This window comes from Mugil cephalus, chromosome 6, assembly GCF_022458985.1.
Source record: "Mugil cephalus isolate CIBA_MC_2020 chromosome 6, CIBA_Mcephalus_1.1, whole genome shotgun sequence".
Classification (NCBI taxonomy): Eukaryota; Metazoa; Chordata; class Actinopteri; order Mugiliformes; family Mugilidae; genus Mugil; species Mugil cephalus.
In genome coordinates this window covers 18,825,110-18,852,906 of record NC_061775.1, presented here as the reverse complement: position 1 = coordinate 18,852,906, position 27,797 = coordinate 18,825,110, and the positions used below count along the sequence as shown (strand labels likewise).

The window sequence follows — 27,797 nt, the reverse complement described above, 5'->3', positions numbered from 1 at the left end:
CGTTATATTATGATTTTTAGTTTTACACATTCATCAGTTTTCTTGTGGGACTTGTTTGTAAGATGATTTTAAAAATTTCTGTAAATATTTTAGTGCTCTGTCTTGTTTATAGGTGTTCAAGGAAGTGCAGAAAAAACTAAAATTACCCCTAGAGAATGGTGCTGATTTAGGAAGCTACGGGAGCACCTGAACGCAGCACATCTATAGGCAGGAGCCAATAAATAAAAGCTGTCAGTCGACAACAGTAGCAGTAGAAAACTCATGTTTACTCCGGGACTGTTTCTTACCAGCGGACTATGTTGAATTACTACGTTTAACAAAGTGGCTTTTTTTTATTATGACGAATAAAACAAAGGCAGAGTTTGGAAAAAGGTTCAAATTCCAGCCCTGGGCAACTCATCAGTCGTGGCACCCACAGGAGGCTCTTTGTGGATTCAAGGATACCGTGAAAGACTTAAAACATCAGGCGAGAGCTCTTCTTTTCACCGCTTGAACTACCGTGTTTTAAATTTCCGATTTTTTTCTAGCTCTTGTCAATGCGACTTGTTTTCATTTAACGTCAGCCTATGAGTTAGCTTCGAGCTAATTAAACTGCTAAGTGATTTTAGCCAAAACACTTGTCTTGGTTTCAGTTCCTAATCTTCCTTCTAGCCCTTCTATATGTTATTTAACCCATTTCCGCTGCTGATGTAATTGTAGATTTAAGTATCTCGCCTCTGGCTGCTCATCGTTGTGTTTAGGCTGATGTGCCAATTCCATTGTCCATTAAGATTTCGTCTATATAAAGTTTTCTTGTTGTTAAAGGTGCTGCGGTTGTAAAGTTAACGCTCTCCGATCTGACTGTCTGTCTGACTTAACATCCACTAAATAAATCATAGCAGTGTGTAAATATGTAAAATGTAAACGCCTGGCTATCTGCGTTTTTATCTATAGTCTAGGGACGAGATTATATTTAACAGTGATTCAAACATGTATTAGTACTGTATTTCTTTTCTTTTTTCTTTTTATCAGTGACTACCAAGTTGTTTATATGTTTGCCGAATTCACAAAAATACCCTAGTGTAGATACTACTAAGTTTCATGCCTTGTTTACTGACAACACATGCACAGATAAGGACAATATCCTTAAATGTGACATTTTTTGCATGAAGTCTGGTGTGCGATTTATCTTAAATTGGAATTGGCTGTATTGCTCTCCATGTTTTAGGGTATATTAATACACATGCAAGTTGTATTATTGGTATTATGAAACAGTGTGCTCTCTGTTAACAGCATGTTGGACTTGTTGTGCATGCACTTTGACCCTTAGGTGGCTCTTTCTATCTTGATGGCCCTGAGGTAATTAATGAGGACAAGAGTTTGGATGATTGAACTTCAGATAGTGCTCCCTCTAAATCTTACAGTCTGCAAACACTTCACACATGCTGTTTTTCTAATTCTGGAATCAATACTAACAATGTGCTTCTTGATATTTAATTACAGGGTCACTCAGCTTGTCGAAAGCACAGTGGGAAACGTTCCTGATAAGACCCGCTACGTCTCAACCAGGAGTCAACACAGTTATGCCATTTTATCTCCGACAGGCTTTCTGACAAAATGGACTCGGCCTCTGCCACCACCGGCTTCCCGTTTTCTGACTCGGGCCCCGTTAATGGAGCCGCGGAGGTTGAGGATCAAGACTCCTACAACTTCATCGAGCCCCCTCCTTTGGACTGGAGGTCAGACTCCTCCAGTGAAGCAGGCGCAGCTGATGATCTGGACGACCCCAGCCTGCAGCCCTCGGCGGCGAGCCTGGGTGAGTCTGTGTTGCTGCCTTTGGACGCGAGAGACATTTTGACTCCGCTTGATGCGAACCAGCAGGAGTTTGAGGGAAATGTTGTCGAGTCAGTCCTGGATACTGAAGTGGAGCTGGAAGCAGAGGTTGGAAAAGCTGAGGACGGTGAAGTGAGGGTTGAAAGCCTTGTGCTGGTGGGTGTAGAGGAAGATCAGGAGGAGGTGACATCTAGAGACGCTGAAGAAGAAGAAGAAGGAGCAGAAGAAGAAGGGGATTTTACTAGAAGGACAGCAGGTGACGAAGACCACAGCCGCATCCACAGCCTGCTCAGCCAGCTCCAGCTAGTGGGCGAAGAGCCCACTCATCAGACATCCACTCACCATCGCTACTCCAGATTCTCTGAGCTGGAAGCCTGCGCTCCCTCTCTAGAGACGGACAACAGCACTGAAACCACAGGGCTGCTGTTCTCTGAAAGCCACCAGAGAGACCTGCTGGGGCTGCTGCAGTGCACAGAGATCAGCGCTACGCCCCACAGAGGGGACGTGGACGCTGTGGTGTCGGTTTCCTACAGTCAGGCGGACGCACCGAGGTTCTGGAGGAGGCATCACGGAAATGGACGGCACAGGGACGACTCTCTCACCTCTCTGCCTGACGAGGAGTATCCTGAGCCGGTGTGGATGAAACTCGGGGAGGGACCTCCTGAGGAAGAAGCCGCTGCAGAGGGCGAGCAGGTCTGTCCTTTTACTACGATAATACACACATAAAGTGTGTGTTTTCTCTGCAGAAAACCCTCTCTGGCATAAGTTTCAAACATTTCAACAAAGGAGTTGTGCTGGCTTAAAGCCAAAATTAAAAAGCAAAATAAATTAATTGTTTTATCTTGTGACACGTTTCAGCATTTATCCGTTAATGACTAAATATGAATAATGTTAAAAGTTGGAAATGTGCTCATCATTTGTTACCATGTCATGCCAGTAGGACAGCTTCTTTTTTGTATTTGTAAAGCCACAACCAGCAAATGACTCAAGCGCTTCTTTTGTCTTTTAACTGTGACTGAAATGATTAACAGATTTTGTTTGTTAAATTTCCAAATGAACTTCCATAGTCATTAACTGCCTCTAATCAGTAAGATCTATTTTTTTGTGAGACGAGGGATTAAATATTAAATGGCTTTAATTCTTTAATTTTATCTAGAGTGCTGATGACCATCCTTCTTACAAAGACGGTGAGCCACTTCTTTTTTTTAAATTATTTTTACAGAAGTATAATGTGTAGAATATGTTGTGGACAATGGGAAATTGTTTCTGAATTTATTATATATTGCTGTTTAGTACCTGGTCCTTGTGACCCCGAAGACCTGTTGGATGGAGTGATATTTGGTGCCAAGTATCTGGGCTCCACTCAGCTCAAATCAGAGAAGAACCCGTCGACTAACGCTCGGATGGCTCAGGCTCAAGAGGCTGTGGACAGAATAAAGGTAAATTATGGATATGTTGGTAATTTTTGTCTTCTAAATGTAATAAATAAGTCCAGATTTAACTGAGGAAACGCATGTTATGTACTCGTCTCAGTGACCAGAACTTTCTTTTGATGTTCAGCCCACTCTTGTTATAGTACGACCAGTGTGACTGCATTGTGTTTGTTTTAGGCTCCGGAGGGAGAGTCTCAGCCAATGACAGAAGTTGATCTGTTCATCTCTACCCAACGAATCAAAGTGCTCACAGCTGACACACAGGTACTTAAATTTCAAACAGATATGTTGATTTCCCTTTCCTCTTACGTCATGGTTACTTTCAGCACCACGTTATCATTTTCTTATGCCGCTCAGTTATGTAAAGTAAGTCAGCGCCATGTGGCTTGTGCAGTTTTGTTAGGATTTAGAGTGGTTTTCTGTCTTTTTATGCAACAAAAGCTGATGATTGATAACACTGGAAACCTCTGGTTGTTGGATGAATTCAGCTTCATAAAAAAAGTTTGTATTGCGAGGTCAATTTATTGATGGCCCTCTTATCAAGTCTTCAAGTTTACGGATTGATTCCTGGAATAATGCGTATTAAATGTTGCCCAGGTTCCGTGAGTCATTTACCCAAGTTACAAAGTCACAGAAAGTAAAAAATAAAAATAAAAAAAATAAAATATATTGCACCGCACTGCAGTTTCAGGGTTCGAGGTTAGATTTATTTGTAAGCACATGCATCCTTTTCTGAAGCAGCGTTTTCAGTTCTTAACGTTCACCTTCAAGCTAAGCCCCAGCAGCAGGGCTTCTTAATATAGAACTGGGTGGTGGTTTAATATGAGGCCTCTGTAATAGTAGAGTCTATTTTCCCTCCACTGTGTGGGTGAGTTTTCAGGAAAGTAAAAGTGGGTCACTTGACTGTCATATCCCTCTTTTCACGGCTGGTTGTTCCTCACTCACAACAGCTCATTATACTCATAAAGATAAAAGTATATATATATATATTTACTGTTTGTAAAGAGCACGGTCTTATTATATTAATTATTCTGTATGAATGTCTCATCCAGGAGAGTTTTTTTAATCGTCTTCACCTCAGTAAGTGTAATGCCAGGTAGTTATACTGTACCGTAACTGACTAAGAGGGTAAAAATGTGCTGCTCATTGTATTCACTGGTTCACTCGTCGATCTGCTCCACGTTTCAAGTCTCGGCACGTTACAAATCCAACCTTCGCGTCTTCCTCCTCTTTCTACTGACATTAACCCACTTGTGTCCGGTTTCCACTCAGGAAGCCATGATGGATCACGCTCTGCAGATGATCTCTTACATAGCTGACATCGGCGACATCGTGGTCCTGATGGCGCGAAGGAAACGCAAGGGGCAGGAGGGCGACCCGGCCTCTTCCTCCTCACCATCATCATCATCCTCAGCGTCTCAGAAGAAGTGCTTAATGATCTGCCACGTCTTCTCCTCTGAGGATGTGAGTCCGCTAGTTGAAGTGTTCACATCCTGGTGGAAGGTTAATTATAACCTTTTCCGTCTTGATTCTGTTATTTTTTTTGAATCCTGGACGTCAACATTCACTGTGATATACGCTGTAATATTAATATATGAAATATGAAAGTGTCTCTTGCAGTACAAAATGCTGTGTCTCCCATCAAATGTAGCGGACCATGGTTTCAGTCTCAGCTTGGCCTCGTTTCCTTCCCTCAGACAGTCCCCTGAATGTGGAAAAGTCTGGCCGTCGTCCCAGTTTCCCATAGTTGGCAACACTGAATAGGAGGAAGAAGAGTTTCTTTTAGTAACTAATTAGCTGCGGGGTACCACTGTTTCCGCTGACTACTTTCTTCTCATCTGAACTCATTTAATGTGAAAAGTTTTGTTTATGCTCGGTTTATAAAACATAAAGGTTTACAGTGTGTGGCGACAAGTCAGTATAACTAACAACTGACACTGACTGCGTTTGCATCACTCCAGAAACCTAAATATCGCGATACAAAAAAAAAAAAGGAAATGGAAACGGATACATTTCGAAAAACCTCTCGCTAAAACATTTTTACACTGCAAGTCATGAGGTGATTTTTCAGACTATCTTCTTCAAAGTGAAATCTCACGTGATGAAAATTCTGTAAAACATCTTAACGTTAAATACGCTTTCAGACATATTCTTTTTTGTTCATGCTTTAGTTTCAAGCTGTGACATTTGTCTTGACTCTACTGTTTTAGTTTTTTTTGTTTTTTTTGCAAATTAGCCAATTTTCTTTAGTTTGTCCGTATGAAAATGGAAATTTATTTAACAAATTCACTTGCAATTCAAATGCAAAATCCCCCAGTAGACTGATTTTAACAACAGCGTTGAACCGCGTCTCCTCACGCAGGCTCAGACCATAGCCCAGGCTATCGGGCAGGCGTTCGGAGTGGCTTACCAGCAGTTCCTCCAGACCAACGGCATCAAGGCCAGCGACCTGAGGCCGGGCGAGTACAGCGACTACCTGGAAAGCCAGGAGCTCTACAACGGAGACCTGGCCCACTTCTCCGACTCCCAGAACCTCCGAGACGTAAGCAGAGTGACGCCTCATGCCTTCACACAAAATGCAACAGTCCTGCACTCACTGTATCCTAGTTCTCCTGGTTCCTCATTCAGACTGACCAGTATGTGTGGGATAGAGAGTAGGTGGCAGATAATCTTTCTAAAGACTTTACACTTTGTAAAGACTTGACAGGTCGCTTTATACACATATATTGTTTCAGTTTTGATTCACAGTAGCTGCAGTTTACTCTAATGCTGACCCACTTCCACTGCAAATTAAATACCACAGTCTCCAAATAGATGGGCATCGCACATATACGCGCACAGCCTGGGGGCGGAAAGCAGGACATTTCTTATTTGTTTACCAGCAGAGTCAGCAGAGAAAGAAAATGACAAGGAGCTAAGGTGCTGTTGTGCTGTAAACTGCACGAATCAGCAAAAGGATGGATGGAAACTGTTTAACATCCCGAATATCATCCTTTTGCCAAGAGAAGAAGATGATTGTGGCTCCAGGCCATTAAAAGGGCGGATTGGGGTCCTGAAGGTGTGCGAAATACCCGTCAATATTCTTTGAGGGGGGTCCCCCATCTTCCTATTGTCCAGTAACAGTCCAATAACTACAGCAACCACGTCTGTAGGCCTATTTCTTCCTCACTAGTTTTTATTTATGAGAGAAACAGGTGTGCGCTAGCTTTTGTCGGCTGAAGTTGATGGTTTTCAACATTTGTGGCTCAGCCTTTTTGCGGGACATGTCTTTCCAACGATTTGATTGGGGCATGCAGGCAACCTCCTCCTTGGTGCGTCTGCGCCCTGACAGCTCAACTTGGCACATGTTGGCTGCAGCATGACTGCAACAAGTACGATGGATAGATCTGTTAGTAAAAGTAAGTGAAATCATAAGCTCACAATATCTGCTGTGTGAGCTTTACCCTGCCGTGCATGTGCAGTTAGCGGTAAGGATGTACCCTAGTTGCTTGTGCACGCACACCCAGGTATCATAAGGTTTTGCCTTTACTCGCTGTCTCTGGCTGGGAAGGACACCTGCCCTCAAAGCGCAAAACCCTGAACTCATGTCATAACCTTTTGAGTTTTGCACATGACCACAAAGTACATAATTATACGTGTCCAAACTGTCCTTAGTGTACACACTAGGTTTCTCAATTAGATAATTGTATATGTTGGGCCACATTATAGCTGGCCATTTGGACTTGTAATTTCTCACCAGTGCTGAGGACCAGTTTGTTCAGGTAATCGGTTCAGTCTGAGCGGCTGATGCTGTTGATATAATTGGTCTGAGCCATCTCTGTCAAGATCTAGCTAATGTGCTGTCAGACCTGTAGTGTAAACCTGTATTTACAGTGACATTGGAGGTTTTTTTTTTTTTTAAATGTTGGCAGGTCGTAAATTAGCCTGGTTGTAAACATTTTTACTTTAACTTTGTTAGCATTCACTATTACACATTCACATTACGACCCTGCTCCTGATATTTGAAACATCCAAAACAGCCTTCACATTCTGGTAAGTTGAGTGAAATTCCTGGACAGTGTTTTTCTGATTTGTGATGCATTGAAAGACAAAGTGATTTTTCAGTGAAATGACATTTTATTGCAGTTGTGTCAGGGAGAACTTACAAACAATATAGCATCTACAATGATACCAGCTTTTGCCCCCTGGTTGCGTGCCCGCCTAGTATTGTTTGTACACAGGAAACCCGTCTATAAGCTCTTCAAACTCGCCTTGCAGCGTAGTCTGCTCCTCTGCACAGTCCATGTGTCTGCTTAGTTTGTTCTTGTTTCATCTGTCTGAGTTATTCACTCCTTAAATAGAGTATGAATGGACATTGCATAATAATGTTCAGAAAAGTTTAAGACACATCTTCGCTTCTTTGAACGTCATGTAACACAGAGAAGTAGTGTAAAAAATCTCCACCCAGGAGGCTTTTATATCATGTGGAACAAATAATCCCCTGACAGCCTGTCCTAATACTTACCGCTGTTTATTTTGAAATGCACCTCTAGCTTAGCTTTCATTTAAATCGACGTAAAATGTATTTATTTTTTTTAAAAAAACATGCACACATAAAAAACTCACCCCTGTTACGAAACCTCTCTGTGTCTGTGGTTCAGGTTGTCATTACCAAGGCTCCTGGAGAGATCCTGGGACTAGCGGTGGTGGAGTCGGGCTGGGGCTCCATCCTGCCCACTGTGGTGGTGGCCAACCTCCTCCACGGAGGCCCGGCTGAGCGCTGCGGAGAGCTCAGCATCGGTGACCGCATCATGTCTGTTAACGGCACCAGCATGGTGGGTCTGCCCATCACCACCTGCCAGAACATCCTCCGGGTAAGCAGAGAACGCAGGGCACACACTTACAACACTAGTGGTTATAATAATGCTATGATATAATTTAATACAATAAAACGGCCTTTGAAATCACAGTACTCTTTGTATAATATATTCCACTGAATGTCCCTTTACACAGCCAGTGTGATGTCCTTAGGATACACTAGGTGGCACTGTGGCTTCATTGGTTGTATTGATTTAACATTGGACGCAGGAATTATTTTCCTTCCTTCCTTTCCTATTGGTTTCAGGTCTAATATTACTGTTGTTGACTTTTTTTTGTGCTGTCACATTATTATTTTAGAGACACGCCCAAACAAAACTCCATCACAGTATTTAATTTAATTAGTAACATGAGGTAATTCCCACTTAAATTAACAATTTAAAGGATAATTCCTCATTTCTTTGGATTGGAACTGTGGTTTTCATCTCTTGTTATTGTTGCTTAAGTTAAAGTTAGTTTTACTGTTCGTCCCATGATCAATCAATGACTGTTTCAATTCACACATGCGTCTTCCAGGACATTAATGTAGTACCTGTGAGAGCATATTGTGTATATAGAGGACAGCATTGTTAATAAATAGTCTTAGAGTAACTATTGATGTAAATGTTAATTGGAAAACGCACAATAAGACGTGTACAGTCCAAAGTCTCAAAAATGATTGTAGTATAAAATAAAGCAACTGTGCTGAGGTGTGTGTGTCAAGAGCTCTATACAATGTCTATTTGTTCTTCAGAAAAGAACAATTAGGGTCATTAACAGCGTAGGTTATAGGATCACACACATGCATTGTTTCTTCTATCGAAACTGTTAAAGTTCACAGACCAAATAGAATATCAAACAGCACGAATCACGTTCAAAGCAAAAAAAAAAAATCAACTACGAGGAAATATTCAGGGCATGTTTATTCAAAGGGAAGGACGTTATAGTTCAAGGGTGTTTTGTTTTATTTTAAGAATGCATGAGTGAGATCAGGACAACAACAAGGACAAGATTTTGTGTTTCTGTTCATGGTGTCAAACTTTGCAACTTTATGAATGATGAAGTGAAACAATTTCCAGACAGAGCAGTTTAAGAAAAAGTATAAAAACATGATTTTTTAAGTAAAAAGATGAGACAAATTATGAAGGCTGACATAGTTTCTTTTGTTCCTTTCCATATGTATTTATTCTTCTCTTGATGACTATTGGTTTTACTGTAGTATTAGTAGTTGGTCCATTTTGTTTACGCTGGGATTATTTTTCTTCTTCTTATTATTATTAGGAGATGACTTAACCATTGATTACTCGTCTAAGCTGAAAGGGTGCGACTAGAGAAGTTTGACGTCCTCCTACTCCTTTTGGAACATGTAAAGGACAAACTTGTTTGTTTGCCTTAGTTGTTGTTTTTTATGTTTACGTTTGTCTTTATTTTGTTGTGTTTAATTATTTGTTCATGTTCAGTATAAAATAAATTAAAAAAAAACGGTTAATTGTGCCAGTATGTGGGGTATAAAAGCTGTCAGCTAAACACATTAACATGTCTGTTAGACAAAAGTCACAAGCTAAAGAGAAAACAAGTACTGTTAAGGCTTTAAGGCATCAATCCAGTACAAGTAAATTAACAACAGATGAGCGTGATCGGTCGTTCAGTAAAGTTTGTCAGGAAACTAATAGTAATAGTGCCAGACTTCAGGTAGATTTATCTACATACAAACCACATGAAACAAAACACTGCTATAAATATCATCCTAACTTGTAGTTTCTTTTTTTTTCTTTGACTCAGGACTTGAAAACCCAGAAGTATGTGAAGCTCAGCATCGTCCACTGCCCTCCAGTCACCATGGCGATCATCAAGAGACCGGACCCCAAGTTTCAGCTGGGCTTCAGTGTGGAGGACGGCATTGTGCGTCCATATTTATGTCTTTCTTGAGTCGCTAAAGAATAGATAAAACTTCTCTTAAAACTCCTCATAGACGGTAGAAGATGACACTGATTTTTACTTGTTAGCTTTCATGTAGGAAAATGTTTAATTTCCCTTTTTTGGAATAATATAGCCCAACTTAGTAAATAAAGGCAAAATGTTTCACTTTTCTTGGAAATCTGACTAAATTAACCTAAAGATCATAGCAGGTCCTTTGTTATGCAGTCAATATATTCAGTGTCTGTCCTTCTCTGTTGTAGATCTGCAGTCTGATGCGGGGTGGTATAGCAGAGAGAGGGGGGATCCGCGTTGGACATCGCATCATTGAAATCAATGGGCAGAGTGTTGTTGCAACGCCGCATGACAAGATCATCCAGATTCTCACAAATGCTGTGGGAGAGGTGAGCAGTGATGACATTCTTGTAATATGAGATTTTCTGGATATCATCACAAACATATTGTGGGTGTGTATCTTTCTCTTTCTGGACAGATTCACTTGAAGACGATGCCTGCCTCAACATATCGACTCTTGACAGGACAAGAGCAGCCAGTGTTTCTTTGAGCGCTTCCTGTTTCACGAGGACAACTATAATGTGCAGTGTTCAAGCTACATGAGCTATTGCCAAACTCGGAAAATATTATGCAATTGATCACGCAGCTAGTTACAGGCTGTTGTCACGCCACTGAATGCCACACACTAGACTAGCTATATTTTGAAGATGTAAAGTACATTTGAATATTTTAAAATGACAGGGATAGATGGTAGCTCTCATTTATATTTATCAGATATTTAACAGTTCAGGCAGTAGCTGGCGTACAGTAATGCATAAGCACAATATATTTTTGACTTCACTAACTTGCTCACAGCATCAAACACGTCGTGAGTCATCCACCCTGGTGTGTACTGCCAGCTTGCGTTTGCATGTTTCATGGTCATGTACTTCCAGTCCTTCATATGAACATACATATCAGTGTCTATCACAAGAAGGCCACTCGCTGCAGTGCTCTGGTTCGTTTATAAAATGCTTCACTGACTGTGCCTGACATGAGCCAGATATCATGCACAATTAATGGTAACTGGTTTATTTGATAGAGACGCTTATATTTTTTAAGAATTCTTGTCTTTTGGATGTTGATTATTAAATGACCTGCAAGATATCTTCATGGTGTTACAGTGTTTATTGAGTCTCTTTGGTTGTAGTTTCAGATTATTTTTGCAATACTTTTGTGGAACAATAATTTTATAAATTATATTTTGTATTTAACATATTTTAAAAACAAATGACATTACTTTGAGGTGAGTTATAGATATTAACAGTGCACTGTTATGGTTATAACTCTGTACTAAACATACATAAAACTGATACATTAATAAATGATAATAATGAAGTAACTGCAGATATAAATGGAATTAAATGTACATTTTTTAAATAATAAATCATGTATAATAGTGCCTTTACCTACCTGCTGTGCTCGACCAATCAGCGCGTCTGCTGTTACGAAAACATACACGACAGCCAATCAGAATCCTAACCGGCTTCTAATGTCCCGCCCCCCGAAATCCATGGTAACCAATCGGCTCCGTCGGTGGGCGGGGCTTTTCTCCCGGCTGTCAGAAACATAGTGGAGTCAATGTCAAGCTACCGACAGTCGGTGTATGAGAGACGCCCAGAGGAGGTTTTAATCACCAGTACTTAAAAAAAGGTAATCATTGACAGCACTTTTAGAGTCATTAACTCATTGTGTATATGTATTGTTTTCGGAATTAGCCCATGCGTCCAGTGACAGCATCACTCGGTAGGATGCTAAGGTAAATAAGCTAACCTCGCCTCCGATTAGTTCCTGCTGTACTCTCATTAGTTTACCCCTAACCAGGGCAGTAAAGTAAACTGGTGGCGCTAAAACACCATAATGTTGTTGATTTGTTTCTTAACATTAGTTTAAATACGTTCCCTCCTGCTGAAATTCCTTCGTCTTATTCAAATAGTTGTTTATTCGTAGTTTGTGTGCAGTAAGAAGATGTATCCATTAGCTTGCCAGATGACCTGATAAATCCATAATAGTATGGATTATGAATTACCTGCTGATGTTTTCCGGTTGTAGGCGAAGCAGGAAATAGAAATACAATCTTGAATTTAATGGTAAAAACTGAGAAAAAAGATTCATATGTCAAACGTCACTCTTTATTGACTGAATCCTACACCTGCACTGACCTTTGCAAGCAAATGAATGCATATCATTGGGCATATTTGCAAAGGAAATTCGTATCTCTGTCTTGGCACCGGCCCAGAGCCCCTGATTATTTATTCCAACGATATACCATATCTGGAGATACTAGCAAAGCAAAAGTGAATGTCTTGGAGGGAAACAGGTAAGCTGTTTGGATCAGGAGGATTTCAGGATAAAGCAGGGGATTGTCTGTCTTGAGCAGATCACAGCAGGCACAAAAGACAACCTTTGCTCACAGCAACACACCGAAAGCCGTTTGGACGTCTCTCATGCAGGGGGTTTAAGTTTCATGTGCACATTTTTGCGCATAATTGAGTGAAATGGAAGAGAAAGCAGTTCTCTGCAAGGATGAACCTCAACAGTTCTCAGTGACAGATGTGACCTCTGCAGGGGAGAGATCAGGTTTAGTTTCACACTACTGTCCTCACTAATGATGTGTAACATCATAAAACAACAACACAGATAGAATTATACTGTATAAAACAACTTATAAGATAAGATAAGGTAGTACTTTATTGATCCCCGCTGGAGAAATTCAAATGTTACAGCAGCACAACAGTGAATTAAAGAAATTAAATAGGACAACAGCATTAAACAGGCAACAAGCAACAAAAAGTACCGTACAAGAGTACAGTACACAAAGTACACAAATGACAGCAGTTGTGGATAAAGTGACAGTGTAAGTATGCTACATGTGGTCTCAGTGAAGTCAGCATACAATAGTGTGTATGCTCACATTTGGTGTTAGAATGCGTCTCTACATGTGACTCAAATCCTGACTTAAGATCCAGCACAATTTTCGGGTTTGGTAGAATATTTTAATAGGTGCTGTTTCTAGTGGATCGATGCCGATCGCTGTACCAGAACCATGAAGAGTGCTGGTTGTTTGCATCATGACATGGCGTTATGTTAGAAGTTATGAAGTTACTTTAGAGACCCGCACACTCCTCAGATCGTGACTCAAACTTTGAAAAATCTCTGGTAATAAAGATAAATAAAAAAAAAAAACACTGAGACAATTTTACATATACCCACATGATCTAATGGAAAATCAACTAAGTTTTCTATGACGACTCAACACACTCTAGTCTGTAATAAATAGTTTAGTTTGTTACTGTATAAATCGTTTACATGTGTTTATTATTAGGTTAATTGATGCTCTGTTATTTTGCTAATTTAACCCAGAATCCTGCGTTGCTCATTTGACCCAAGCCGATGAGTACAAGTAACCACCATGAACAATCCAGAAATGAGTTTACAGAAACAACCGAGCAATTTTAAGAGTATACGAGAATAAACTATACAGGACTTTTCATTTGTTTTGAAGAGGGTTTGTCTTCAGTCTGTGTGTATTTGCCTTAATCCTCCCCTGACATGTATTTTTGCTTTGCCTCTATACAGTGAAACAACTGAACTTTGCCACGTTTTTGTCTTTTCCAGGATCACATGATGGCCAGGTAGCTGCTGTGAGCGATGGGGTTTTTCAGACAGCTTTCCCTCCTGTTATGGAAGAACATCACATACCGCAGGAGGAACAAGGTTTCCCCATTATTACCTCCCAGACATAGGAATAATCTGAATAGTCTGTTTGGAAACATGTAGTAAGAGACACATCCTATGAACAAATTGTTGTTAAAACTGCATAGCACTAATAATTATATCCCTATAGCCATTCCACCAGGTTGGAACCTTCTTCCAAAACTTTTTATTGTTGTTAGTTACATTACAAACCTCAGTTCTGGTTGCTGGTGAGAGACAGTCACTGATTATCACCACCTCCCGTCTTCTCCTCTTGTGCAGATCCAGCTGCTTATCGAGCTCCTCTGGCCGCTCTTCCTCTTCGTCATCCTCATCTCTGTTCGTCATTCGCACCCTCCTTACAAACAGAGCCAATGTGAGTGATATTATGTAACTTGTGTCGTTCCACACTCACACGCACACTTACAGGTCTGAGGAACGGCCTTGTGCCAACCTGCTAAAGAGGATTAACTCATTGAGAGTGATTCTAGTGCCACGCACGGCCATTTATTTTCCTAACCCGCTGCGTTTTCCAAGTAGTGCACTGGCATAAGATGGTTAAACGCGTTACGTTAACACGAGAACAAACAACGCACTGCGGGCCAAATGCCTCTTTATCTCCTGTGCCCCACAAAGCTACGACTTGAGGGGTTCGTATTTGGTGTGTATGTACTGCGTGGTCTTTGACGTTTTTGTCATCTTCAGGTCTAAGGCAACTTAAATCAGGTTGAGGATACAAACGACAAACTCATCAATTGTTCACAAAGCAGTAGCTTGGCTTATGCTAGAATTATCACAGTGTTTCAGGTCACTCGCACAGTGTTTTCATTGTTCCGTCTCTCAGGATAATCTCCAGGTGCTGAAGTCTTTGCTTCTCTTTGTTTTCCTTGTAGGTCACTTTCCAAACAAGGCCTTGCCGTCGGCAGGTACCTTGCCCTGGATTCAGGGCATTATCTGCAACATCAACAACCCCTGCTTCCACACACCGACACCGGGGGAGACGCCAGGACAAGCTGGCAACTTTGACAACTCCATGTAAGTAGAGACATGGTCAGCTGTCTGGAGAGTTCACAGCATAAGCATTTAATACAGGGAGCAATACTAATTCTCAAACTGTTACTAAGAGCATATTTTTGACTTAAAAGTGTATATGATCAAATATCACCCTGTCACCACTGACTCTTGACGTTATAATCGTGATCATTAAATCACGAAGCTGTGGAGCAAAATACAAATCTGTGATATTGAAGATTTACAGCACAGGTGTCAAGCATGCGGCACGTTGGCCCCAATATAACAATGGAAACTAAAGTCAGTAACAAAGTCGGTTGAGCAAAATAAGTAAACAAAAGCAGCAACATAATAATAAATATAAAAAATGCTCAGAGAGGGAAATGTTGGCTCATTCATTTTCCACCAAAGAAGTGGCTCTGCATCCTGTGTTACCGTCTTCTCTTCTGAGTACCAACACATTTCAGTAACAGCATCAGGTCCAGCTGTGCGATGCTGCTGTAATGCCAGGATTTGAAAGTCAAACTCTGTCCATATCCCACCTTTTGCTGCAGGTGGGGATGGAGAAGCTCCTGTCGCACACAGACTATGAGAGAAGCTGCGCCTGCATGAACTCTGTTAGGATTAATTTGCTGGACGTGTAGAAGAGAAACTGCGACAAAAGTGTCGATCTCATCACGCTAGTATCGATTCGATGCTGATACTGGCATCGGTATCGATACTGTTGCTATTTAGATCATTACGCCCCACCCTGCTTAGCCAAAGAAACACTCAAGAACTATTTTGGCAGCTACTTTAAAGTCTAGAAAAAGTAAAACTCTGCCTTTGAGCAAGATAGCATAGTTTTTGTGTTGGAAGTTGTTTAGCAGAAACACCACAAATGATGCTACATCATATTCTAACCTAGTAGCAGTAGGGATTCATGACTTTACATGAGCGTAACTTCACAAAATAGTCTAATGTATTGGGGAAATATAAACTTGCCAAGAGAGAAATCTGAAGATCAGTATCGCTGTTATATCTGTTAGCAGCTTAGCTTAGCATAGAGACAGAGAAAGTGGCTAGCATGGTTTTGTCTAAAGGTTAAAAAATCTACGAACCAGGGCCCCTTAAGTTTGTTTACTTTAAATTGAAATTTCATGTCAGTTTGTGAGTGAAATTTGAAAGTGAACTTGAAATTTATCAAATCCTCTCATTTTCCTTTTCTTTCCAGACTCTCTCGTCTTCTCGTGGACGTTCAGTCGGTTCTGTCCAACAACAGAAACCGGAGCTTCTCTGGATTTCGGGAGCTGATGGAGGGCATCCAGAAGTTGGGAGAAAACCGTGGACCTTGGCCAAGTACGGCAGCATGTTTGAATATTCTCTGCTCTGACTTTAGGTTGTGAATGATGAGTCTGGTCATCGTTGTGCGCGACACAAACACAAAATAGATATGAGCCGATGTGTAGCGTATAAAAGACTTTTGGTTTTGCTTCCCACGAAAAATGATAAATTATGTATATGCTGAAACAGAATACGGCACTGGTGCTTGTCAGAGACGTTGTAGTGAGGTTTAAACGAGGTCACTCTGTGGTGGAGGACAGGAAGTCAAGCTTACAACAACGTTTGAATCAGACAACGCAACACAGAGAATTTTATACAGATATTTTTTAATCTAGTGCTGTTTCCACACTTACACCATAAGGCAGCAGCTGATGCGTATAAATTACTAAATGGACAGGAGTGTCCAGCTGAATGTGTGTTACTCCTGATGTGAAAGCCTCGTCTGTTAAACTTCTCCCTGTTGCAGACATATTGAGTTACACGACTGCCCCTGACAAACAAAGGCATGAATGGTGGCAGATTGTCTGTGTGCAGCCGTTTTTTTCTGCATCAAACCCCATGCTAATATCCTCTGGTGCTCAAATTCCTGATCTACAGATACACTTTAGTGTTGGAGGAAGCCATGACTTGCATAGTAAAAGAGAATGGCTTTCTTGCTTAACAGGTTTTATTGTTTTAGTTACCTTTGGTTTGTATGAATAGTTTCCCTGACCAATCTTGTGTTCAGTCGAGTCAAACGTGCCAAAGTCAGTGTCATGTAGTGACACTTGGCAATTAATTGAACCTATTTCTGCCTGTAGAGATCAGTACGCCTCATCACGTCTGCATCATTGTACTTGTATTTAATGTAAAAAATACAACAGATTAACTGCATGTTGTAACATTCAAGCATAAAGTCAGTGCAAGCACAAACTAACTTGTAAACGGACAGTTTTTATGTTAAATCATTTGTTGTAGTTTTTATTCGTTAAACCGGACTCTACTCATTCCCTGTTCCTCTTTCAGATCTCCGTGTTAAAGAATGTCTGAAAGCCAATGAGACGTTCTCCACCTTCCTCCTGACCAATGGCAGCGTGTCGCCTGTGACTATGAACGAGCTGCTCAACGCTCGTCTTACTTTTCAGGTCAGGTTCCAGCTTTAATCATTGTTCATTGAACTTAATATCTACAATGTCTCCTCGTGTAATTATGATCCACTTAAACCCCAAGAATTTGAGGTCTGTTCTGACACAGGTCTCCTCAGTTGCAAAAGCAATGTTGTTCTCAATTGAAATCTAAAAAAGTGGAATTAATTTATTGCAATGAATGGAAAAAATATCCATTATTATTTTGAATTCAGAAAAATTAAGAAAGAAATGGAAATCATTATAATAAGAAGCGGAAAGGGAAGTTTTCATCAACCACTTTATGTCACCAATAAGTCCTCAAGGTGTTGTATAGTGAACGTTTCTGAGCTGTCACTTCACTCAGCCTTTTATAGTAGTAAAGTAATTTAAAGCACTCCTAAAATGTTCATGTTGGGTCAGAAGCCCGAATTTGTTCTCTCTGATTTATTTTTTTTGTTAAAACTAAATGTGTGGCACCGATTCCAGGCTTCACTGACCGAAGGACAGGTGCAGCTCAGGGAGTTGGTGTGCAACGCGACCATGCTGTCGCAGTTGTTGACGATGGACGGAGGAGAAGCCGCCGTGAATGACCTTAAGAATCAGCTGTGTGGCCTTCCAGATGACGTCCTGCAGGAGGCCGAGACCCTTTTCATGTCTCAGCTCGACTTGACCAAGATTTTAACGGTAGGGTCTCAGTTCAGCACAGCTCTGACGTCCAGTTGCATCTGTATCTGATGAGCTTCGGTAAGAACCTTCAATTAAACCGTTTTTTTCTTTTCAGAGAGATCGTCTGATGGTCAACGCCGGAGACCTCATGGTGATCAGTCAGGCCGTCACTACGATTTCCAAGGAGCTCACTCTCTTCATGGACGATGTGAGAACACGTGACTGCGACTCAACATTTGCACTTTTTTATAAGTAGACTCCAACATTATTAACTGCAACGCTTCTTCTCCGCCTGTTTCCATTTCTCCCCTGCTGCGTGTGCTCGCTCTTCCTCCAAACCTCTTTTCTTTTCTTCCTTCAGTTCTCCTCCCTCTCCAGTTTTACAGAGATGAGCACGGCCCTTCGTCTTCTGTCTCCAGAAAACCTCACGGCGGTGCCCAGAGAAAGCTTCAGAGCTTTCACAAGAGTCATGTGCGGTCACAACGAGATCGACGGCGAGCGCATCCCGTCGCTCAACTGGTACGAAGACAATGACATCAAGTCTTTCCTGGGCAAAAATGGCACTGAGGACTTGGACCTGGACGGTGACAACAACACGAGTGAGTGGATCAGAGCTTGTGCGTGATTAGTTTTGAAAAGAAGGGTGGAGGTAGTTTCGCTGACATGTCCAACTCAAACAAAAATTTGACTTAAAAATGTAACTTTTAGAAACAAAACCTGACAAATACTCTTCTCTTTTCCTTTTTTGTTTGTTTTTTTGCAGCTCCATTTTGTAAAAATTTAATCCGGGGTCTTGAGTCCAACCCTCTGTCTCGCATTGTGTGGCGAGGAATCAAACCTCTTTTCATTGGGAAACTGCTGTACACGCCAGACACTCCCGCCGTGCGACAAGTCATGAAAGAGGTACAACAAGCTCGGACACAGACTCGCTTGTTATCAAACCAGGATGCTAACTTTATATGCTTCAATAACAATAGTCCCGAGGTTATCTCCGAGCAATCTGCTAAAGTGGATAACATGTCTTATTCTGCCTTTTAACTGGTTTATGCCTCACATTTTTTGATCGGAGTTGATAGTTCGCAGTGTGAAACAGCATAGCTGAAATGTTTATGCTGGGTGTCAGTGTAACAGGAGGCAACTTGTTTCCTCGTTCTTTAATGTGGTTTTCCCTGATAAATGACTTAACTTCCTTGCACCGAGAGCCACTTGTTTTAAAACTGAACGTTTTTTTTGTAGATTATACTGTATTTATGCCATATTTAAATTACTGCGTTTCTGGGGAAACACTTACAAAAGCAATCTACAAACAATATGCGCACTGCAAAAAAGAGCCACCAGGAGCATAAATAACCAGGAACACACCAACAAACAGTTTTTAAAGTCACAGACACTTAAATTTAGGAATTTGGTGGAATTCAGAAGCACATATCATGTTAAAAGTAAGAAATTATCTCTTTCCTAACAATATACAAGACATGTTCATGGACAGAGAGGGGGGTTATAAACTTTTCAGAATCAGAATTAGAATCAGAATTACTTTATTGATCCCAGGGGGAAATTACTTTTCGTTACAGCAGCTCCAACCCGAAGTGTACCAGTGTTTAGAACAAAGTGCAATCAGAATAAGTTAGAGAATGTAAAAAATATAGGAAATATATATATAACAATATGTACAAGTGTGACAAGGGGTGAGGCCAGATAAGAATGTTGCTTCCCCCCACGCTTTTTTGAATATTACCACTAATTTAAGTTATTAATTGGAAGTATTTTTTTTTCAGTTGCATATGCTTTTGATGCATTTCTTTTCTTTTGAATGTTCAAAATGAATAAGCTAAAATATTTAAAAGTTCAGCACATTTAAGCTGACTTTGGATTTTCTCTGCTTAAGGTCAACAGGACTTTTGAAGACCTGCAGATTCTCCGGGAGCTGAATGACGCCTGGACCGAGGTCGGACCGCGATTCAAGAACTACATGGAGACCAGCGTGGAGGTTCAGCTGCTGCGGGTCTGACTCACCGACTGCTCTCTCATTCTCTGCACGAGGAGTGATTTGACGCTGGAAAAGCTTTCGTTCATTTACAGTACAGCCGTGTGTTTGTGAAACAGGATTTGCTGCGGCGCCCGGAGATAGCTGTGCTGGTGAACCTGCGTTTGGAGGACACGTCGTGGACGGCGTCGCGGATCGCACGCTTCCTGTCTACTCCCCCGCCCAACATCCCGAAGAGGCCTGGAGCACCACCTAACTGGCTGGATGTCTACAAGGATGTCAACCGCACCATCACCACTCTCGCACAAGTCACTGAGGTTCTCTTCCTAAGTTTATACGAATGAACTGAATTGTGAATATTTAACCCAACTTGTGCTTATAAGTTATAGTTTGAATTCCAACTTTCTTCCTCTCTTGCAGTGTTTCTCGCTGAACAAACTAGAGGGGCTGAAGACTGAGGGACAGCTGGTTACCAGAGCACTGGAGCTACTGGAGAAAAGGGAATTCTGGGCAGGTGTGGTTTTCCTGCTGCCTAACGTCTCCTCCCCTAAGCTGCCGCCACACGTCACCTACAAGATTCGAATGGACGTCGATGACGTGACTCGAACCAACAAGCTCAAGGACAAGTACTGATGATTACCCAGAAATCTGGCTTAGTTATAAATAGAGTTCTAATTATTTCCATTGAAATTTAACCCTGTAGAACCGAACTTATCGTGGGCGATCCATGAAAGCACGTGGTATTTGAATTACCGTAACTCACAATGGTTTGCGCTATGGAGTTGGACTGAACTCAGAGAAGTTGTGCTTTTGTCTGGAAGACCTTCGTGACGTCTCAAGGGTATAACTAACATCGTTTTTACCAACAAATTCCTCCAAACAACTCTCTCTTCCAGAAAGCACAACTTTCTAGTGTTCAGCCACACTTTGAATTTTGTCCATCAGAGAGTTATGGTAATTCAAAAAGATTTTTATATGCGTAGACGGATGTTTAGGTCTTAAAGGGTTAAAGATGACTTTTTATTTTATATGAATATGCTTTTTCGTGGACAGACTGTTCCTTGTTTAACTTTTCCTTGAGAAAAAAAAAACAGTTTGGGGTGATTTGATAAACTACACTAAGACTCAAACCAGTCTTTTTTATCCAGATTATCCAGAAAGGATGACACCCAAAATTAGAATAGAATAGAAACCCTTTATTTGTCCCACAATGGGGAAATTGCACTTTGCAACGGCATACGTAGGGGCTGAAAAGTAACAAGAATAAAGAGTGGACTGTGTAAAACATAAATAATAAGATAGAAAAAATATAATAGAATAAACAATAGACAGATTATAAAAATATTTGATTATAAACAGAAATTATTCAGTTGCAAAATTGGATCTGTGTTTAAATTTGTTATGTGTCTGTTTTTTTCTCCTTCAGGTTCTGGGACCCTGGTCCAGCTGCTGACCCGTTCAGTGACATGCGCTACATTTGGGGCGGCTTCGTCTACGTTCAGGACCTGGTGGAAAGAGCTGTGAGCCGCGTGCTCACCGGAGTCCAACAGAGCACCGGCATCTACATCCAGCAGATGCCCTACCCCTGTTACGTGGATGATGTGTGAGTGACTCTGCACTAATAAATGAAGGTTGTTGTAAACTTCACACAGAGAACAAACCAGATTACAATTCCTTTATGCACTCATGAATATAATGCTAGGGGAAAACAACTTCTAAAGGGAAAGTAACAGAAACAGAGACTGTATGAAGTCTTACTGTGACTGTTAAAGGTCCACAGACTTGGAATGAGGTTGACTGCAAGATAAAAGAGTCTCCATCCCTGCCAATTTTAAAAAGGAATTAAACCAAAAATATATAATCTAAATATGTGTGATCAGAGTTTGATTCAAGGTATTTTGCCTCACGTATCTGTACCTGATGTGTTGCTATTGTGTTTAAATTCTAGACTGTCTGTATTTATGGAATTACGGTTTGTTAGAATTTAGGTAGAAATAGGTGTTGTTTTTCATAATTTATTGTATCGTTGTCTTGGTGTTCCTGTACCCCTGTTTTTAAGCTACGGATAGCTTCTTTTTTTTTTTTACAAGATCATATCCTACTGCAAATTATGAAGTGCAATTGTATTTTAAATTATTTGTAAACAAAACTAAACCAGTAAGGCCCACCGTTAATGAGCAGCTAATTATCTAATGCAGTCAGGCGTGATTGCAAGTTGGCATAGAGACTAATTAATGGTGGAGTTATTGGCCCAATAACTCTAAACTACTCTAAAATATGGTTTAATTAAGGTACTGTGGTTGTCACAGCACTTTCATAAAAGCAGGTTATGTTTATTATTAAAGGTATTTAGTCTCTCTTAAGTGTCCATTAAAGGCCTCAAGTACAAGCACAGCTACTATTACATCTGAAAAGCAAACTGAAGTAAAAACACAACCTAAACAACTCCAGTATTATAACAATATCAGCTTCTATGTAATTAACAAAAACCAAATCAATATGTGCAATTGACAAATTGATTCCACTTCTGTCCACCTTTCCAACAGTTTCCTTCGAGTGCTGAACCGCTCTCTGCCCCTCTTCATGACGCTGGCCTGGATCTACTCGGTGGCCATGATCATCAAAGGCGTGGTGTACGAGAAGGAGGCGAGGCTGAAGGAAACCATGAGGATCATGGGTCTGGGAACGGGAACGCTGTGGCTCAGCTGGTTCATCAGCAGCATCGTTCCTTTCCTGGTCTCTGCGGGGCTTCTTATCGCTCTGCTCAAGGCAAGATGGTCACGTGCTCTGCACAAAGCATACACCAGGGCAAACGCTAGACAGCGACACAGTGGGCATGAACCGGAAAATTAGAAAATCAGTGTCTGTTTTTACAAGTCATGGAATATAAAACTGAAAATATGTATGTGTTAAGATGTATTTAGACCTTCTACTGATGTTCCTCCTCTCCTCTTTATTTTTTCCAGTGGGGCGACATCTTGCCATACAGCAACCCGACCGTCATCTTCTTTTTCCTCACTGCCTTTGCCACCGCCACAATCATACAGTGTTTCCTCATCAGCACTTTCTTCTCCAAGGCCAACCTGGCCGCTGCCTGTGGGGGGCTCATCTACTTCAGCCTCTACCTGCCCTACGTGCTCTGCGTCGCCTGGAGAGACCACCTCAACACCACACACCGAGTCTTAGCTGTGAGTAAAAAGAATATGGGTTCGGCTGAAATGTTAAAATAAGTCTGTAAAATATTTAGCCGGCACATTATGTTTGTTTCTCTCAGAGTTTCCTGTCTCCTGTGGCTTTTGGCTTTGGCTGTGAGTATTTCTCCCAGTATGAGGAGCAAGGCGTGGGCATCCAGTGGTACAACCTGCAGTCCAGCCCGGTGCAAGGAGACACGTACAGCTTCACTGTGTCCATAACCATGCTCTATGTGGACGCCTTCATCTACGGCATCGCAGCCTGGTACATCGAAGCAGTGTTTCCTGGTATGAAACATGTTTTTTGTTTTTTGTCCATACTTTATAATTGTCGCACGATTAAAGGTGAAGTTCGTTCAGCTGTAGTTTTGGCACTGCATTTCACCAAATCATTTCTGTCATCGCTGGCAGCAGATTTCATCTTCTTGTGAAAAACACCTCCACCGTGGAAACCAGTTAAACCGGTTCTTTCGTTCTTGCGGATCATTTCCTCTTGTTTGAAGTCTGCTTATGTCTGTGTTTTTTTTTTTTTTTTATCCCTAGGTGAGTATGGGATACCCAAACCCTGGTACTTCATCTTTCAGATCAACTACTGGGGTGGAGCTCCTCTTGAGGCAGGAATGCCGATCCCGCCTGCACCCCCAGAGCAGAATGAAGGTACAAAACACTGCTGCTCCTCAGGACCTTGTTTGTCTTTCTCCTCTTTAGAAAAAAGTATTTTGTTAATACGTGTCCTTTAATAATGCATGACTTTAAGCCAATCAATCAATACAAGTTAAATAGAAATTCAGCTCCTGTACTATTGGTTGACTATCGAATGGAAGTTGGACTTTCTAACACTGGAGTCTGTGTGATTTACTCACGTCCTATAGTGGCCACTGGGTGGCACTTTCATCTTCTTCAGACTCTGGCTGCACAATTTGGGGCCCGCGCCCCAAACTTCTCGAAAGCTCGAAATCTGCACTCACTGCTCTTGCTCCCATTGATTATTCTCTATTAGTGCACTTCCACTCCTGACCAAATATTAACATAGTGATACAGTCATGTGCCGTTGAGCTCCTGCCAGCTCAAATCCTGTGAGGTGAAGAAGACCAGCAGATGGAGCGTGTTAGGCAGTGGCACACAGACAAACAAAAAAACAAAAATTCAACAACATATCTTTTTACTGAGGTCGATTCCACCGCAGTGTATGTCGTATCATTAATGGGACATTAATGGATTAATGTCCCACGTTACTTTGTTCATTGTTCATTCATGTCTGTCTTCACATATTTCAGAGTACTTCAATTATTTTTCTTATTTAAAGAAGCCAGATGGATGTTCAGTAGTTTTTGAACATAAATGTGAAACATTATGGAAGAGGATTAGGGGCACTTAAAAAAAAAAAAAAAAAAAAAAAAAATACATAGTTGGAGCCAATGAATTCTGACTTCAGGAAAAAAAAAAATAATAACTACTTTTTTTTCTCTAATCTCTAATCTTCTTCCGTATTATACAATAACCAGTGTTATTCATTTTTCAAAATTGTTTAGTGATTTTATTTTGCACATGCATGCTATATATATATCCATATTTTACACTGAGAAGAATTTTTGGCCCCTCTACTTTAGACCATTAACTTCAGATCACTGGCAGCAAAGTAGTGACTGTAAATTTAGTAATTAAAAAGTTTAATAAAACAATTTGAATGAAGTTTAATTTCTTTACACCTGTCAAGACTTCATGTTGCTCTGGCGATAGTTGTGTCTTGGATTCCAAAACAATTGCAGTTGGTTGTTATCTAATGATCATTTTCAAGTATCCATCCATCGTTTAGTCCCAGTATATTAATAGAAATAAATAAAATATCTGTTTCTGTCTGTCATTAGATCACATTGAACCAGAACCCAGTAATTTGATCCTTGGCGTGAGCATCAGAAATCTGGTGAAAATCTACAAAAATGGAGGAAAGCTGGCCGTCAACCACCTGAACCTGAAGTTCTACGAGGGACAGATCACCTCCTTCCTCGGCCACAACGGAGCCGGCAAAACCACCACCATGTAAGATCTCCACCTTAAAAGAGGGTCATTGATGAGTTCTATGTTACATAGTGTAACACTTTCATGCTGTCAGATTGGATGAGTTTTTTTTTATTTCTCTTATGATTGTCAGATCTGTCTTGACTGGCCTGTTCCCGCCCACCTCTGGAACCGTGTACATCAAGGGGATGGACATCCGCTACAACATGGACAGCATTAGAAGGACTCTGGGAGTTTGTCCGCAGCACAATGTCCTGTTTGACATGTAAGGCTCGTCAAACGATTCCTATATTCAAAGTCATTGCACGCTTTATTGTGTTATTGTGAAGAACAAAGACACGGATCCAGATTTTTGAGGTTAAAAGTTATATTTATTTTAATATTGGCAGGTTACGATGAAACCAAGTGTGACAGTTGACAGTGGTTGGTTGTGACAGGATGGAAGAGAGTAAACTGGTGCTTAACTGGGCTGAAGGACTGGCAGTAGTGGTGACTGGTGATGATCTTAGAACACACAAATAGACAAGTTACAAAACACAGCACCTGGAGAGGAAGACAAAAGCTTGACAGTCGAGTTCAGAAAGTTACCGCACAGGCAGACACGACCTACGTTGGTACAAATGAGCTTTGATGAGTGAATAGGCGTCAGGTAGGCAGGCTGATTGCAGAGAAGGAATTCATTGAATTGCACATGCACTGAGAGATAAAACAAAGACGAGACGCATGAGGGAATGAAATTAAACGCAAGCATTGGGAGAGAGAACACAGGTTCACCCTGTTTGCTTGAATCATTTTCAAGGTATGTCTAAAAAAATCGATTGCATTGATAGTTCATAAACGCAAACATGCATTCAATATAAAGATATCACAATTCACACTGCATGTCGAGACAAAAATAAAGCAACTATCAGTAGACCTCCAGCTTAAAACTGTGGTGACGAAGAACCCAGTCATTTTAACAGAACCTCAGACGTCCTTCACAGAGATCTAGATTTAAAAAGGAGTACTGCAAGAACCAACATTGCAGCAATTCGCCATAATTCAGGACTTTACGCTTGAGTAGGTAGAAGGAAGTTACCGTGAGTTTCAAACTCATTTGGAGAAATCTTGAGGAACAAGATTCTCTTTTCTGATCAGCCACTAACTAAAGTATGTGGACAGAACTCCAAGCACAATGTCTTCTCAGGAACTTATCTCATTACCTGTCTTACTCCTTCCTCCAGTGATTCATGTTGGCAAAGGATGAAGAGCCGGTGTGTTTAAATAAATACATTCGTATTAAACGTTTTTTTTTTTTCGTATTTTCGCTCTCTCAGTCTAACAGTGGAGGAGCACGTGTGGTTTTACGGCTGCTTGAAGGGCTTGTCTGAAGATGAGGTGAAGGCTGAGCTGGACATTTTGCTCGAAGACGTCGGCCTCCTGCACAAACGACATGAACAGACCAAGAATCTCTCTGGTAGAGTCACCAGTTTAAATTGACTGTGTAAAACTTGGTGCATGTGAAGGTTCGTTTCAAAACTGCCTCTTGTCTGTCTTTCAGGTGGCATGCAGAGGAAGTTGTCTGTGGCAATAGCATTTGTCGGCGGCTCAAAGGTGGTTGTCCTGGACGAGCCCACCGCTGGTGTCGACCCCTACTCCCGCAGAGGGATATGGGACCTGCTGCTAAAATACCGAAAAGGTGCTTCAAAGGGCTTGTTACCTTGAATTTAAATGACCTGTAAACATACAACATGTCCTGATCCACATTAATGTAAAACCCTTTGTATTTCAGAGATGTTACTTTGTATTTGGAGACTGAAAGAAAAGGCTCGCACCTACACATGAGAACTGACTAGCATAAGACATAAGACATAAATGTACAAATGGCAGGTAAAAGACACACTCAACGTGCATGTTTTTTTCCATCAGACCGAACCATCATCCTGTCCACTCACTACATGGATGAGGCGGAGCTGTTAGGAGACCGGATCGCCATCATCTCTCAGGGGAAACTGCGCTGCTGCGGCTCACCGCTCTTCCTGAAGTCCCGCCTGGGGTCTGGTTACTACCTCACTGTGGTGAAGAGGGAAGGAATGGAAACAAGCACTCCCAGTAGTTCCAGCATCTGCACCAGTACCAGCATCAGCACCAACAAGCTGCCCCCTCTAGTCAAGGTCGGCTTTTGTCACAGATATAAGCGCCTAGAACTGGTTTCATTTGCTTTAAATATTGATAAAGCATCAGTTGAATTGTTGTTTAGATATTCAGCGTGTTCCTCTGCCTTTTCTCAAAAGCATAACAGTGACACAAAAATAAAGTATTTACTTTAAAGTTAAAACTCTAAATTTGCACAAAAATTAGCACAGGGAGGACAGTTGCCGATTGACATCTTGGCTTTGTTATTCGTCCCTTTTCAGGACAGTGAGTCGTCCCTGAGTGAAGACACTGGCCTGGGAAGTGAGGACAGCAGCTCATGTGAGTATTTGACCACTGGTTTCCACGTTGTTTCTAAATAAACCAGTGTAACATCCAACTGCTCATCATCTCCCCGGCAGACATGGCGGCTTTGCTCTCCCTGGTGCAGCACCACATCCCAGGGGCGAGGCTGGTGGAGGACTCGAGACGCGAAGCAGTCATCAACCTGCCTCAGACGGCCGCCAAGGACAGCAGCCTCGCCATCTTCCTGTCTGAACTGGATCGCAGGCTGCCCGAGGTGGGCGTCAGCAGCTACGGCCTCTCAGACAGCACACTGGAGGAGGTCAGTGAG

At 41.4% G+C, this 27,797-nt stretch overlaps 2 protein-coding genes across 4 annotated transcripts in view; both read left to right on the top strand.

The window, feature by feature from the left end:
* Window positions 1-201: 201 nt before the first annotated feature.
* Window positions 202-11,159, top strand: si:ch73-40i7.5 (amyloid-beta A4 precursor protein-binding family A member 3). 2 transcript variants are annotated; one of them, XM_047588066.1, is made up of 11 exons: window positions 202-466; window positions 1,584-2,505; window positions 2,969-2,999; window positions 3,106-3,251; window positions 3,423-3,509; window positions 4,518-4,709; window positions 5,608-5,787; window positions 7,886-8,098; window positions 9,864-9,983; window positions 10,262-10,402; window positions 10,492-11,159. In XM_047588066.1, exons 2-11 carry the CDS (start codon window positions 1,597-1,599, stop codon window positions 10,561-10,563), a joined length of 2,091 nt encoding a protein of 696 aa, XP_047444022.1. In that variant the 5' UTR covers window positions 202-466; window positions 1,584-1,596; the 3' UTR covers window positions 10,564-11,159. The 2 variants fall into 2 exon arrangements, with proteins under 2 accessions (XP_047444022.1, XP_047444021.1); XM_047588065.1 differs by having other exon boundaries at window positions 1,483-2,505.
* Window positions 11,160-11,603: 444 nt separating this feature from the next.
* Window positions 11,604-27,797, top strand: part of abca7 (ATP-binding cassette, sub-family A (ABC1), member 7) — a 30,234-nt gene continuing 14,040 nt past the window's right edge. For both annotated transcript variants that reach the window (XM_047587808.1, XM_047587807.1), the window contains exons 1-25: window positions 11,604-11,705; window positions 13,671-13,769; window positions 14,031-14,124; window positions 14,642-14,783; window positions 15,973-16,097; window positions 17,088-17,206; window positions 17,675-17,872; window positions 17,970-18,062; window positions 18,216-18,453; window positions 18,618-18,757; window positions 19,743-19,859; window positions 19,961-20,158; window positions 20,262-20,467; window positions 21,268-21,444; window positions 22,388-22,610; window positions 22,808-23,029; window positions 23,116-23,320; window positions 23,576-23,689; window positions 24,901-25,072; window positions 25,185-25,316; window positions 26,368-26,507; window positions 26,592-26,729; window positions 26,960-27,204; window positions 27,448-27,505; window positions 27,586-27,788. In XM_047587808.1, coding sequence (XP_047443764.1) covers window positions 13,704-13,769; window positions 14,031-14,124; window positions 14,642-14,783; window positions 15,973-16,097; window positions 17,088-17,206; window positions 17,675-17,872; window positions 17,970-18,062; window positions 18,216-18,453; window positions 18,618-18,757; window positions 19,743-19,859; window positions 19,961-20,158; window positions 20,262-20,467; window positions 21,268-21,444; window positions 22,388-22,610; window positions 22,808-23,029; window positions 23,116-23,320; window positions 23,576-23,689; window positions 24,901-25,072; window positions 25,185-25,316; window positions 26,368-26,507; window positions 26,592-26,729; window positions 26,960-27,204; window positions 27,448-27,505; window positions 27,586-27,788 — 3,765 coding nt within the window. In that variant the 5' untranslated portion in view covers window positions 11,604-11,705; window positions 13,671-13,703. The remainder of the gene's footprint in view (window positions 11,706-13,670; window positions 13,770-14,030; window positions 14,125-14,641; window positions 14,784-15,972; window positions 16,098-17,087; window positions 17,207-17,674; window positions 17,873-17,969; window positions 18,063-18,215; window positions 18,454-18,617; window positions 18,758-19,742; window positions 19,860-19,960; window positions 20,159-20,261; window positions 20,468-21,267; window positions 21,445-22,387; window positions 22,611-22,807; window positions 23,030-23,115; window positions 23,321-23,575; window positions 23,690-24,900; window positions 25,073-25,184; window positions 25,317-26,367; window positions 26,508-26,591; window positions 26,730-26,959; window positions 27,205-27,447; window positions 27,506-27,585; window positions 27,789-27,797) is intronic.

What these genes read in the sequence shown, in the direction of transcription:
- si:ch73-40i7.5 (XM_047588066.1), top strand. Translation starts at nt 1,597, where the DNA reads ATGGACTCGGCCTCTGCCACCACCGGCTTCCCGTTTTCTGACTCGGGC. An exon ending in CCGCTGCAGAGGGCGAGCAG is followed by an intron (nt 2,506 to 2,968) that starts GTCTGTCCTTTT and finishes AATTTTATCTAG; the next exon opens with AGTGCTGATGACCATCCTTC. An exon ending in TCACAAATGCTGTGGGAGAG is followed by an intron (nt 10,403 to 10,491) that starts GTGAGCAGTGAT and finishes CTTTCTGGACAG; the next exon opens with ATTCACTTGAAGACGATGCC.